Here is a 15341-nt window from a genome sequence, read left to right on the forward strand (position 1 = left end):
AACTTGTCGTCGAGTTTTCTTTTCGTATGAAAAATTACTAATAATAATTGTAATAATAATTAATAGCAATTATTATTAATAATAATAGTAATAATAATTAATAACAGCAATGCTAATTTAGCTCGCTAATTAATTCACTAACTGAACTACGAATACATAATTATTGAGGGAGTGACCCTGGGAAGATATGTGGGTCTGAGTGGCACCGTATCTGCCAGCTGCCATTCTTTTTATTAGCGCTCCTGAAAGTTTTCTTTTTTTCAACTTCTACTTGAAAAACGTAGTTCATAGAAAAATAAGATAGAAGATAAAGTGTGAAAATCAAAATAGAAATAGGATCAAAATAAAAAACTTGAATATTCGAATTTAATTTAAAGCAGATAATAAAATATTTAACATGCATTTAAGCATAATAAAATAATATATAAATATAAAATAACACATGCGGCGCCCAATAAAGTTATAGAGAGGTCCCAATGTTCCACCGGACCCACCTCACTTTCATTGGTACGAAAGGTATCTGGAACCCTAGAACAACACACCAACGCTTGTTCCAAGATTTTCGATAAGATTCTTTGGTGAAATGTAAGAATATCGTCATAATTATGAAGTAATTTTTCTTATTTTCGTGCTGTTAAAGTGGTGTACAACGATGACAATAAAAGTAAGACCAGATTTTTGGTGGTTCGTTAGAGCTGCTCAAAAAAACAAAACTGTTTCGGACCATTTAAATGTGTTTAAAGTTTAAAGGATCGAAAATGAGGTATTCTTGCGGTTTTGCTAAGCGCTGCAGATTGGGATTACTGTCATACATTGAGTTTCTGTTTTTTGTTTGAATGCAATATTTATCTATTATAAACAGCTATTTGTTTAATATTATTATGGTCATTTCATGAAAGCAAGTTGAGCTTGGAATGTTTGTTGTTTCGGATATAATTTGGATCTTTGCAAGGAACCGAGGAGTACCGAGGAGTGTAGAGTGTTAGGCGATCGAGAAATAGTAAGTAATGGGGCCTTCTATCTGTAGCACACCCATGAGTCATAGTTGAGAGCGCATGAGCCTAAAGAAGTGAAGACAACGACGAGAAAAAAAGAAGAAAGAAAATGAAACAGCAACAAAAAATGCGAACTAGGGTTCTGGAAATGGAGACCATGTCCTCCTAAAGTTGGCCAAATCAATTCTAGCGTAGGAAATTGCGAAGAAACGATACTGACTGGACACGAATAATAAAGAGAATCGACCAAAAAAAGAGATAAGTTCAGTTTAGTTATCAACATTTTAGACCAGCAGAGAGCAAGGAGTTTTTGTTTGAAATTAAAATTGAGGTTGAGAGAATTATAAACATTATCAAAATATCTTAGTGTTCAAGCGAAAAAAGATCTGATGCAGCACAAATAGAAATTTAGTGAGTAAATGCCATAACTTAGATACTTAGATACTTACTGTCTTCACTGGACCAGCTGAGGGCTCAGCTGGACGTGCGGGCCCCAGCATCTCTTCCACTCGTTTCGTTCCCTTGCCATTGTCATCCAAGATGTTCTCAAGCTTCGTGAGTGACGTTGACGAGGTTCTTGAGCCGTATCCAGCTGAGTTCTCAGCTGTTCCATCCGTGCAGCGAACACGTCACCCCATTCCGTTGGCGGTCTCCCTCGGAGGCGTTTAGCGTCCCTTGGGATCCACTCTAGCGTTCTTTTAGTTCATCTATCGTCGATTCTTCTCATGATGTTACCGGCCCATCTATGTTTTGCTTTCGATACATATTCCGCTGGGTCGCGAAGACGGGACATTCCTCTTAAGTCGGAGAAGACCGGCAAGGTGTTGTGTGCGCCGGTTAAACTTCAGGAGACATCTCTCAAGGGCTCTGTGGGTAGTAAGTAGCTTCCTAGACGTGGCCGCGGTGTCTGCCCACGTCTCCGCTGCGTAACAGAGCGCTGGAAGGACTGTCGAGTCGAACAGATGGGCGCGAAGATCTTGGTTCGTCAGTTGGTTCGTAGCTTCCCTGACGGCTGCGAATGCTGCCCATGCTGCTCTCATTCTTCTATTCAGTTCTTCCTTCAAATCGTTTTCTATGTTCATAGAACGTCCGAGATATACGTATGACGAAGTTTCCACGATTTGGGAGCCTTTAAGTTGTATTCCTCCGTCCTCGCTGTAGGTGTTCTTCATGAACTGTCTTCTTTCTGTTTATTCGCAGTGCGTACGCGGCTTTTCTCAAGGCGCTTCGGTGGAGCGTAGCGGCTGGGAGCGTGGTGAAATCCTTGCTGGCACCACCAGTCGCTGCAGTTTGCGATGGTCGAACCTCGGTTCCAAGTGCTGCCGTCACCGCGCCGTTTCGAACGCGTACGCAATTGGACCGCAACTACACTCGTAATTCATGTCGTTTTGACCCGACTATATTTAGCAACCAAGCGGAACCCAGCTGAGAAAGACAGACTTTTCGAGAAGGATTCCTAGAAAAAAGTTATCTCTATTCGACTTTCCTGCAATTTTTTTTTAGCCTTAGCTCTCCAAATACGTACATATTTTCGGTTTTCGGACGATGTTTTGAATAGCTTTTAGAAGTTTTCGATAATCTTCTCCATAGCAGCTTTCACTGGGCATCAAACGGAAACGAACAAGCAGTGAAAAATGAGTAATATTGACAAACTTTTGACGAAGACAGACACACATTTTCTTATCGAGATTTCTTTTGCTTTGTATCCATGACAACATATTGTTACCACAATCACCCGTGCTAAAAAGAGCACAAGTACAGGGAGGATTCTGATTAGGTCCATGATTCATCCATTGCTCATTGAAGTTACTGCGAGGATCTTTTGACACCTTCTCTTGTCTGTACTACTGTATGAAGACTTACATACTCATCGATCATGTGTACGAAACATATGTGACAAAATCCAGGAAATATAATGCAAAACATATGCGACAAGTGAAAAAAAGCTAAAAAAAAGTGAACAAAACGGACAAAAAAACAACAAAAATGTGTAAACTTATATAAGACGATGATATAATTGTATAATAATTATAATAATACATAATGATATAATAATATAATGTAATATAAAATATAAATATATTTTTAAAAACGTACAAGGCCGAGCGTAGCTGTGCCCACACGGTCCATGGTTCGAAACCGCTCTAGTGCAAACCAAACCCTTCATCGCTCGATAAATTGGTGCCAGACCTATCTGGGGAATTGAAACAGTAAATTGATCATCGGCTAGCCCCCGCAAGTCGTTGTATGGGCCAGTTACACGTTCGTAAACCTCAAACGATTCTGAATTGAAGTGAACGTGGGGGCGCCTCTCAAGCGGATTGATTAACGCCAGTGACTTTTTACATTATATTTTAAAAAAAACAATGGAAATGGGCAATGTTAAAGAAAAGGAATAAACTAACGGAGGTTCATGTATAGTTGAAGTGAAAATGTTCAGCTTCCGGGACGAGATGCACCGCTTTCCGCGGTGCGAAGGGGAAGGATGGAGTGCGCATGGGTGGAGGTGCATTGCGTTCACCCAGTTGGAAATTTTGGCACAGACTTCACATATCAACTAATCTAAAAAAAAGAATAGAAATACGGAAAAAGAACGAGTTTGTCTTCGAAAGAAGAATGAGTTTGGCACCCGGACCCTTGTCCATGAAATCAAAAATTATATCCGCACTGAAATCTTAAGGAACGATAAGTTCGCTTTAGTACACTTACATTTTAGACCAACAGAAAAGAAGAAATCTTTGCTGAAATTAAAATTTAGGTTGAGCGAGTTTTAAACAGCATAAAAACGCCCTAACGTCGTCACCGAACTAGTTCAACGTGGCTAATTCAACGCGTCATCGATCGCAGTCAGAGGGCCAGGGCGCCACTCCCCTATTTGCTGCGGATGCGTTGCGTCAGCTCGGGTGAACACGTGTGAGCCCTCTGTCTGTCTCCTAAAGTTTCGTAATGAATTCAAATAGTTAACCTGGATTCTTGTACACCGCATCCCATTTTTGACTACGATCTTAATAACGGATAACGGAGTGCGGTTCTGGATCTAACTGGATCAAATGACATATACTAACTTTAAAAATATGTGCGACATACATATGTACCATTCCATAATGGGCGAGCGCGTATGGTACCATCAAAAAAAGCAGGGAAAACCGGAAATCATAGATATTACCTAATAAAAACAACAATTATCATGAAAACAGCTGCATTTTAGTTGAATAACTTCAGTTCGGCTGGCATTTCCGGCAATTTTCGAAATTGACTGAAAATTAAGCCTTGAAGATGAGTAACAAAGATAAAGAAACCAGTAGTGCATAGAAAATCTATGAGGAAACCTGAGAAGCTGCATTTATTTATGTACATAAGTAGTTGCTATGTACGTAAGTGCAGCAATGGTGTAGAGTTACGGGCGGAATCGAAGGAAGGATCCAACTCCACTGAGCGGTCCTATTGGGAACGTCATCCATTAACGTTGTTGAACAAAAAAATTATAATATAACTTCGAAAAAACATTGGTGAGAGTTTACAAATCGAACCATGCACAACGTCTGCTGTGGGACAAGTGCATATGTGGACTTTTTTTTATGAAAAACGAATTATGAAATTAATAGGAAGTGGAGTGGAAAGTGGAAAGAATTCATAATTGCTACTGTTACTAATGAAAGTCCCGAAGTTGGACCACAGGACAAATAAAATTCTACTAATTAGTACAGTAGCTGTTTCGTTTTTGAAATCCTTCATTTATTTTATACAAGGAAACCTTCCAGCAAAAATCAAAACTTGACTCTTAGAAAAAATCTAAGTTCGCTACGATATTATTGGCTCAGCAGCGACTTACGAATTAAAAGTAATTTTTTAAATAAAAATGACTGTAGCGATGACCAAAATTTGGATCAGTTGAACTGGATAAATGAGATTAGCATATATCGTGGTTTCTTTTTCGAGGAAATACGCTAAAATTTCAAATTCGTAATATTTCATTACCATTACTCTGGCGACGCCTTCGTGTAACTAAAACATGTATCGCGAATTTGAATAAGTGATTGTTGCCAGGCAACAGGAACAGGGGTTTCACCACAATATCAGGTTAAAAAAAGTGCACTATTCGACAAATAATAAGATAAGAGTGTAAAACGATAGCTGAGACTAGAACGGGGTTATTCTATTTTCAAACATATGCATAACAACATTCTTTGCAGAAATCATTAATTTTTATCAGCTGACAGATATTTATCTGTTTATATGCGAACGAGATGTACCAAACATCGAATAGAACCATAGAAAAGTCATAGAACCATAGAAAATAAATAAAGTACAACATAAATGATTAAAACCAAAGATGTCGCAGCTGGGAAGACTAAATGACAGACTTCTCAAATTCGGAGCTTAACAGAGGATAAAAGATAAAAAAGTAAGATCAGCTTAAGAAGTTTTTGTGTGGGCGAATTAACGATTTTTATATTTTCATCCTGAAAATTGCAAACTTTAATGACCACAGCACTTATTCACTGAAATTATGTTCGATCACATCTGAAAATACAATGTAGATAAATAAAGAAAAGAAATAGCAGTACCAACTGCTATTTCCCTTATGCCTGACGGCTGGCTGTAAGGAATTTTTAAATGTTCCAGTAAAATATTTCTACTCTTCAAACTGCTTTACAAATAGGCATTTTAAAGTTATGGTTCTACAAATTACTGGAGTTATACTTCAACGATGAACAGCGCCGTATGGAGTTCCCTTATCGACACGCTTTTCGTCCTGGAAGATCGGACACTCCCAGAATTGAGAAAGGACAATGGAATGGGTGCTAAGATTCGCTAAGCAGCATTTTCCTGTCCCGTAGAAGGTAGCAAACTGTATTTTACATTTCTTCTTTCGTTTTTATCAGAAATTACTACCATAGTAGTGGTAGCACGCACCAGAATTGAGAAAAAAAAAGCTAAAAAAAACTGTGTGAGAAACGACCGTGTGGATCGAACTTTCCTACGAAACATCCGAGAACGGCCAGTCAATGGGGTGCTTACGCTGTTTCTTCCAACCACTTGCAAACACGACGTTTGTGTTTGGATAGACCCCGAGATCATCAATTTCTTGGTATGGTACCTTCAGGTGCAGAGCACATGCATAAAATCATAAAGTGTTTCTGGAGTTAATCAATCCGCTTGGGATGAGACAACGCGTTCACTTGAATTCAGGGTCGTTTGAGGTTCACGAATGTGTAACTCGCCTATACAGTGACTTTTGGGGGCTAGCCGATGTATCAAGTCAGTGTTTTTATCCTCCTAGACAAGTCTGGTACCAATTTATCGGCCCGGGAAGGATGAAACGCTTGGTCTGCACTCGGGTGGACTCGAGAGGGGCGGTCGTTATGTACCCAGAGCCGATTGTCTGCAGTCGAATAGGGAAAAAGTAGGCATATTCTATATCCCGCTGAGATCATTGAGGTCCGCCCAGTTCAGTGAAGCTTTTGGTGTTCGTTGCAATAACTTGGCAAAATTTGCTCCCAAGAAAGTGAAGAACGCAACACGCATCCAGTAAAGAATACGTAACAATCCAAAACATTTTTTTAGTACGTTCTGTATAAATACAGGAACAGCCAAAACTTAACGTTCAGTTTTTATAAGGTCTTATTCTTTCCATTTCTTATCTTCTATTTGTCATTTGGCGAGCAATAACTTGAAACGCATTCTTTCTCAACTAATCAATACATTCAAAAACACAGCCATACAGTCGGTATGGCAATGGCATTCTGTCGGAATTGTGTCCCCAAAGTACGCCTGCGGAGACACTTTGTTCCTGCGAGGTATTTTCTGCGCTTTAATAGTCGATCAGTAGCAAAGTGTCAATAGAACGTAAACAAAGATGAGATCGAAAAAATCTGGGATCTCTATAAGTGGCACATATCTATTACTCTGAAGTGGAGGAATTTAGAAAATTCAATTTCTGCTAGTGGTAATGATGTGTGTATATATATCGTATAAATTAGAGAGTTTTTTTTAATTTAATTGATAACGTTTTCTCGATGGCACTTCATACTTTTTTAATGGTAACATCTCAAAAAGCGTAGGATCACTCCACTTGCCTGCGCTCCTTTTCCTGCACTGCACAGGAAAATCTATGGATTGAAGGCATCACCTCACGAATCTGAGCTGGTACGGATTTCAGGTGGAGTATTCGTATACGGCGTAGTAGATTAGGAGGAGAAGAGTGATTCCGTCCATTTCTTCCTAGTCGCCGCAGAAAACGGCCCGGAAGATACGGCTTCGAGCGTTCTGGCGCACTTTTTTCCACAAGGAGTTCGACTGGAGCGCGCCAGCCTTCTGCGGCGTCGCATCTTCCGGGCCGTTTTTTAAGGCAATTAGGAAGGAATGGAGTGAATCACCCTCCTCTCCATAATCTACTATCCCTCATAAGAATACTCCACCTGAAATCTGCACCTCCTCAGATTCGTGGGGTGATGCCTTTAAGCAATGCTCGGACTGCCCTTTGCTAACTAACAATACTGTCACAAAGTAAAGGAGTAAATGTTATGATTATAATATAAGTGTTCGAGCGATGCAACCTTATCCGTACGTAGATATACATTCGTGCTCTCGCCAAAGATGTATTTCCTGGTCGCTGTGATATTGACTGTAATGTTGTTTGATGTGCAAATAATGATTCTACCTCATCCTAACTTTGATATACATTTGTATTTGTGTAACGCAGTTTGTTCTATACATTTGATCAGCAATGGATAGGTTATTGAATAGAAGAAATAAGAGGAACAATAGGTACCGACTAGTGCTCATTTATCCTTTATCGAGCGAGAAGTGTAAAAATTAAGGCAGAGACTGACACTAGCAATAAATGAAGGCTTGAAAATAAATATAAACGTACGACAGAGATCATACTAGGATGAGGTTAGAATTATTCGCGAACATATCACGACAAGTACAATTTAGGGTTAATTCGTTACAGTGCAACGTATCAGCGGCCGTATTTTAGGCGGATTAACGAACCAACGCATTTCAAAAGTTTTTCAACGAACATTTCGTATATAAAGCGTGTATGAAATTGTCGAGACTCGTCATTGTTATGAAGCAGACTAGATCAACAGGTATTATGCTTAATGTTTGCAATGCAAGTTTTGAAGAGAATTTCAATTTAATTTGTCCGGATGATAAGGAAAAAAGCAAAAAAGGGATGTATCGAGAAAGGGGAGATTGATGCAAAGGTTCCATTTCAAGCTGAAAGAAATCATGTAAGATTTGCATATAATGATGTGAAAAGAAACTTTTAGAACACGGATCTTCCGGAACTGCAGACAGGAATGCTTGCTGTAAATACCAGTAGCCGCTACGATATCTTGTTCGCATCGGACGAACGATAAGCACAAGAGGACGGCTAGCTATGGATTTCCACACATTTCCATAAGCTAATACCTCGGAATGAGATTAAACCGTTCACTGTAAGCCGTTCGATAGAAAATTTCTAGCTGAACAAAGGGTAGCGCTTCGGTTTTTCAATTTTACGGATCCTTGTTTCTGTGGATAATTAATGCAGAGAGTAAAGCGAACAAAACACAAAATTTTTGATTTAATTGTTTGTGCCAAGGAGTCCAAGTCACCGAAGCTGCTCGTGAGAATTGTACCATGCACAAAGGGCATCGAATGAGTCATGACAAACGTGAAGCAGAACGAAGAAACAAGAAAAAAGAAACAAAAGGAGCGTCATAAAAAAACAACCGAAAGAAACTGAAAAAATCTATCGCGATGATCTGAGGAAGACCTTTTAAACGAGAGCGAAGATAGCAAGAGAAACTACGAAATTTATCAATTCGTTGTTTTTCCTTCAACCCACGACAGTTCCTTGACTGATGATGTGATACGCATTTGAAGAGGCAAAAATTCGTGCTTTTGCAAGCAAAAAATTGAGAGCATGAACAGGATTTGGTACTTTCAACTACTGATCCATATCCATGTGTACATAACAACAACCTTTGCTTCAGTGACCTTTTCGTTTCAGAGAAATGTGACTCCATTTTGTCGACCTGTTACTCTATATCAACGATCTAGAAGCACCATAAGTCAAACTGAAAAATCAGTTACTTCATATAGAGTGAGAAATCCCCTATAAAATAGTATAAAAATAGTACATTTCTTTCAAAATACTTGTTATTCCCATGTGCATTATTAGAATCAAACAAAAGAACACGAATAATTCCTCAAATTATTTCTTTGTCGTTATTATCGATCCAATTTCTAATGGATCTGGATCGATAACAACGACACAACTATTATGTATATTTGTTTGGATACATTCTATTTTATGAGGTTTAACACTGTTACTTCCTCCAGATTATTCCTATTTGACGTGCTTACATTATTATAACAAAAGATCATAGATGTACATAGCAGCCTGCAAAATTACTAACCGGAAAATCCAGACTGCTTTTTCTAACATTTACGTAACTCGTCGGTTGTCAAAGGTAAGCAAGACCAAAGATTGTTGACAAACTTCAATGCGTCTAACGTTTCTGCGTCGTCGCCTTCGTCAAAGCTTAGAAAGTCCGACCATTTGTAACAGCTCCCTCTCAAATGCCCCATCCAGAACAGGTTATCATTCCATAAGATGCTACTTCCGAAACCGTAACCAAAAGACCAAAATCGTTGTGCTTACCTAGGTAGCCGCTCTGCCGTGATATTAGCCGATCTCCGCCTGATAAAATCGCTCCGCTAATACTAATTAACGTAACTGTATCAAAAGGAAACAAAATGTAACGAAAACGGAAATTAAGTCTGTTAATGGAATCACGAACCGAACGCTTAAAAAAAATTTCTCGAAGATTTCGGTTGAATGAATAGAATAATTGATCGGTTAGAACTCCAGTTTGCTGGAAACTTCCTGGTTTTCTATCCTTTTGGTATTTCCATCACATGTATGTTTGTCATCTAGTATTTTAAAACGTGCGTCACCATAAGCAACGTTGAGCAATGCTAAAAAATAACAGAAGAGAAGTGAAGATTTCTTAGGTTGACTAAGGATTAAACTAAAAAAAAACCATGCTTGAATAAATGTACTGATAAGTATGTTTACCGAAAGAAAAACCTCCAGGAACAGTTTCCGTAAGTAACTTCACCTATCTAGGAGAAATGCGAATTTGCTGGAAAATGTAGCTAAACTATATCGTACTCGAGGATGTTTACTGTAGTTTTCTCCAGAGAACTAAAAAAATCTCGCTCTAACCACTGGTCCGCCTTTAAGTTCACGCGGAGTACATAGCGTAGCATGGTTCTGAAGGATAAAGTGGTTGACGTGGACCAATCAATTCAGGATGAGCCTAAGAGTTCTAGTTCAATTCAGAATTGTTTGTGGTTGCTGACGATTACGTAAACTATGCAATCATTCGCGGGAGAGAATATATCAGATTGTTGGGTTTATCTCCTCACCCCAGACAACTCTTCTACACAGTTTATCGACCCTGGACGTATTAGTGAAGGTTTGCTCGCCTAGACCAATTTCAAATCATTGACTGCGCAGATCTGCCTCTTTTCATTGCGCTGCAACGCGGTCAGGTTGGTGCTTTACGACTTGAAGAGGTTTTTGTTCAGAAATCAGCGCAATCAGTGGAAGCGAAGCATCAGTCGATGTCATGCTCAGTACTATCAAAGTAACGCTGCGTACTGGGTTGTGGGCTACGATTCAAACTAATTGAAATCGGATCAAATCACAGTTCGTGAGTTCTCTCAGACGATTTGTAGCAGCAAAAGGGCGTAGTTTGCACTTTGGAAAGTTTGCCCTTCCCTTATCGTGAATCTTTTTCCGTATTTTTATAGCACTAATACCTTCTGCTTTTCTCTATTTACCATCACACTTCTGAGTCATGTTGAGGCACATATCGATAGAAGCAGAAAATAAAAGAAAAGAGTATAGCATCATAGAGGACGCAGGCACTTCCCGAGAACTGTGAAAAGTTAAGGACTGAATCATTTTCCCATACGCAGTGTTGTAAGCAATGAATAAACACATCATGTTGCCATATGATATGTTTGCGCAGTTCCTGCTGCAGTTTTCTAGTCCATATGATTCATGGCAACAAATTTCCAAGATATTCTCTTTGGGAAAATGATGCGTTGAATATCTCGAGAATGTACAATATTCAGTTGTACATTTTCCATAGACATAGTCCCTCAGACTAGTTTCCTCATAGCATTTTGAGTCATACGAAGCTTTTTGTGTGATCTCGGACGGCACGACATGCTTTTTTTTTGGAAGTTTTCTGCGAAATTCTATGTGCTTCAGGATAATTTGCGTTTTTTCAGCAACCAACTTTATCAACTCTTATTCGACTTGCCTTAAAAACTGTTGTTGACGGAAACTGCTTTAATGAGCATTTAATTAAGGCCTCATCTTCACTGCATATTGCAGTGAGGATGAGACTTTTATTTCATGTGTCCACGAAATCAACGAATTTCGGGATGAAGCACTTTGAGAAATTTATTGATCAACAAAAAGAACTCTTGCAATAAGTATCGTACCTTGAAACAATTAGCTAGTAACCAGTTAACTTTTCTTGTTACGAATCTCAGGGTTGGATTTCGAGGAGGACACCAGTGTCCTGGAGAGAGAATTGTTCTCTACCGAAAATTTTGCTGTCGAAAGTGCTGCAGTAGATAGATGTTGAAAGTGCTCTACCCGAGATTTTGCTGTTGAAAGTAACTCTGCGACATGTTTCCCGTTAATATGAGCGCTTTTTTAGGGGCATTCAATCGACGACGACCAAATCGACGCATGTCGTACTAAAATTTTTGTCTTTAGGATTGATAGACCCCGTTGTCGATCTATAGATGTTCCTCGATTTCATTTGTAGTAATGATTCCCGTTTCTCGAATAATCAAAGATGAGAAATCTCTCAGCCTGTTTTAACATTTATTCTTTTATTTGACGCATGATCCGTAATTTGTATCATCTAACGCAGAACGAAGGTGATGGCAAGTCAGTCTCGACCGACACGGCTTAGACTGTCAGTACTACAGCAGACCACTGTAACGCGGTTAATATGCGATGTTTTTAGCTATCTGGTTCTCTATCTATTCTCTACTTATTAGTCTCAAACTAGTGGACCCTAATGCAACGTGACGGAACGTCAATCCATTGATCCTATACAGATGAAATTGGAAAATAAAATTGGAGAATAATGTACTGGTTGATCGTTCTACGAGCAATTAATATTAGCGTATCACTAAATTGAAAATGTTATGGCCACCTCATAAATAGATAGAATAAAGTTAAAGGACTTAGATAATGGACATGATGAGTGTGATCACCCCTAGTACTTTATAAAAGTCTTCGCTGCACCGGTCTCTCCTACGATGCTACTTGCTACGCGATAGAACACGACGTCAAACATCCGGAATGCAACTAATAACTAACTAATAACTCAAGTAAACAGCAGAAGCTCCCTCATCTGCAAAATCGCCGAAGCGTTGCGGATTGCTTGCGTCCCATTAACAGTAATAAGTTGCATGGTTGAGGAGATGAAATCACACAGAAGTATTAGTAATGAACTACACCCCTATCTATTAGTGGGAAGCTCCCAAGACACTCAGTTTCGTAAAATGTTGGCTTTAATTGATTGTTATGCCGTGTAAAGATAAAAGAGATCAAACATCTTGTCGATAATTGTGATCCAACACAGCGCCCTCGAGTTCTGAGGTAGTGAATACTGTTGAAGTCTTACTGCCAGGACGACAGTTCCATCTTTATCAAAACTCCTTTTCAACCACACTAAAACTGTGCAAGACTACTATAGGAACCAAGGCAAGCGCTGTTCCCAGCTACTATGATTCTGAAAAGAGGACGCAAGCTAAATTAGGATTTTGTTTGTCGTTTCTTGTATTTTTCATGGAAATTTTAGTTTACCTGATTTATTTTTCTCTGCCGTGTAGGAAAATAGATCTCTTTCCGTAGATCTTTTTTCGAAGCCGTGCTCCCTCTGTCAGAAATTTTACGCCGATTTTTGAAAGTTCAATTTTTTTAATTCAGAAAGCTGCTCCGCTGTGTACTGGATCTCTACTAGAGTTCATATACATCTACTCCACACAAAGTGGTAACAAATTAGAGGACACGATACAAAAAGCATCTTCAGATGTTCGCTCCACGTATGAGAATGATTTAAGGAAATAATGGTATTCAGAAGAAAATAGGTAATCATACAAAGTCCAATGTAGCAAAATGATGTTTTGCGAGAGTGAAGAAGTGCATACAGAGGTGGGTTTGTTTGAAGAGAAAAAAGGGGAAAAAAATAAGCGGAAGTTTTTAGTACCACATAGTTGCTGCATGTGAATATCTAGTACTATGTAATAACTGCTCGGAAAAAGAAGTTCCTTTGAAATTAATATGAAGGGAGCTGCGTGCAAAGAAAGCTGGAGAAGTGTTTTGAGAAGTTGTATTCTGAGAAGTTGTGTTCTGAGGAAGAGGACATGGCGACTCGAAACAGATTCAGATTTCATTGCAATAGCTTAATCATAAGATGGAATCTTGAGATCTCAAAAGCAGAAAGAAATTTCGGTGTTCAAAAGGAGATTTTCGGAAGGGTCTTTTTAGCTGTAGATTTTTTTCTGATACACTGCGTCTTTCCTTAAAAGTGGGTTAAAGTTCAAATGATGTAAGGGTCCTCATAGCACTTTGCAGCCTAAGAGTAGAAGTATTGGCTCAAGGAATAATTCGTGGCTTTTTTTAATCTATAATTAGTCTAATTTTTTCTTGAACTTGATATGCACCTATAAATAAAAAGTAGTGCTAAAATATTACATTTCATTTGGAGAATACCGCAATAATATATGTGCAATTATATATATAACACCATTATTTATTATTACATATAATAACATATGATTTTGGCCATACAAAGCTGCCGTGATTTGACCGCATATTTTTAATCGCTTCTTTCTTTATTTTTTTACGTATCAGTGCCACGTGAATAAGAGGGAGCACGTTCGACGCCATTCACTCCTTGGATTGAATCGAGACAATAAGGCCGCTTGAAAATCCCGCCAGCCGTTTGCCTTCGCGCTCCAAAATGTGATTTTTGACCCCGAAGGCAGAGCACATATCGATCGACTAACTGAGGAGCAAAATTTTTTCAAAGCAAGAAAAACTTTATCAGTAGTATGCTCTCCGTTGTCCTTCATCCTATCGTTCTCGACGTCTTCCGCCTGTCACTTATTATATGATTTCTTTCCTTTCCCATACCTCATCTCATCCATATTTTCTTTATTACGTTTTTTTTTCTATTTTTCCTTCATGTTTTTCCGTCCCTATCTGATTCTCAATAACTCATTTGATGCTCTCTTTTACGCAGCACAAATATTGCGAGCAACTTCGACGTTTCGGCTTCGACTTTTCGATCAAATGCAGAAAGCAGAAGGTGGGTGTCTTAAATGCTCTATTATGTTCGCTTCGCTCTCCCCTTTAAAGGCGGCGCGTATCACGAAGTTGACGCAGCTCGGAAACCCCAGAACAACCGTAGAGTTCGGGTCGTAAATTACGAAAATCAGAACGGTTCCGCTCATCCTCCTTTAATCCTCGAAAGAAAAACTGTGTTGGAGATGGTGTTCTTTCCTCAGCTGTAATGCGGCAGCGTTGTGCACGCACCGCGTCTACGAGCAAGCGGTCGAGGATTAATTAGGTCTTCTCAGCACGCCCTTCAAGTAAAAGAAAAAAGGACAAGTTGCTGAGGGGGCCAACGTGTATAACGAACGTGTATAAGGGTGGGACGTCATAACGTACTTCGTAAGAACTCAAGCAGTTCCCACGTCGTTTTTTAGGATAGCTAGAGAAAATTGGGCGAAGCCACGCTGGTTCCCGTAATATACAACCCGAACTCAACGCTTTCCCTCGGGCTTCCGTAGTACGTGTGAACGTGCTCGAGTTTAGGAGCAGACGTAGCTTGGCGGTTCAGCAAGGTCTTGAAGTGATTCCTCAGTGACTTTTGACAGTTGTCCAAAATACTTCTAGTGTTCTGCGTGCTATGAAATCGGGCTCGAAAGATAGTATCGTAACTTCCACCTCTATTCTGGAGTTTTGGTGACATTTTCTACGATTTTCACTCGGTGTGATCCGAGTCAGGTTGAGAGCTTAGATTTTGCTACTCCATCTAGATGCACCTTGATTTGATCCTAATACACAGAGGGCGTTCCGTTTCCCCTATGTAATCGTCACCACACGACCTGCACATGATACCTTACACCACCCTTGATTCCATGCAGTCCTCTCTGCCACGTAGGCAAACCAGGCAGGTAGGAGTTATGAGCGAATGAGCTCAATTATCATACAAACGATCCCCAGGGAGATTTTAGGCCTAT

The 15341-nt window shown here is 39.4% G+C and overlaps 1 protein-coding gene across 1 annotated transcript; it reads right to left on the reverse strand.

The window, feature by feature from the left end:
• Nucleotides 1-1738: 1738 nt before the first annotated feature.
• Nucleotides 1739-2167, reverse strand: RB195_009705 (uncharacterized protein; the record flags this gene model as incomplete). Its single annotated transcript, XM_064190375.1, has 1 exon — nucleotides 1739-2167. The coding sequence occupies one exon, from the start codon at nucleotides 2165-2167 to the stop codon at nucleotides 1739-1741; it is 429 nt and encodes a 142-aa protein (XP_064047958.1).
• Between the last annotated feature and the right edge of the window lie 13174 nt (nucleotides 2168-15341).

This window comes from Necator americanus, chromosome III, assembly GCF_031761385.1.
Source record: "Necator americanus strain Aroian chromosome III, whole genome shotgun sequence".
Classification (NCBI taxonomy): domain Eukaryota; kingdom Metazoa; phylum Nematoda; class Chromadorea; order Rhabditida; family Ancylostomatidae; genus Necator; species Necator americanus.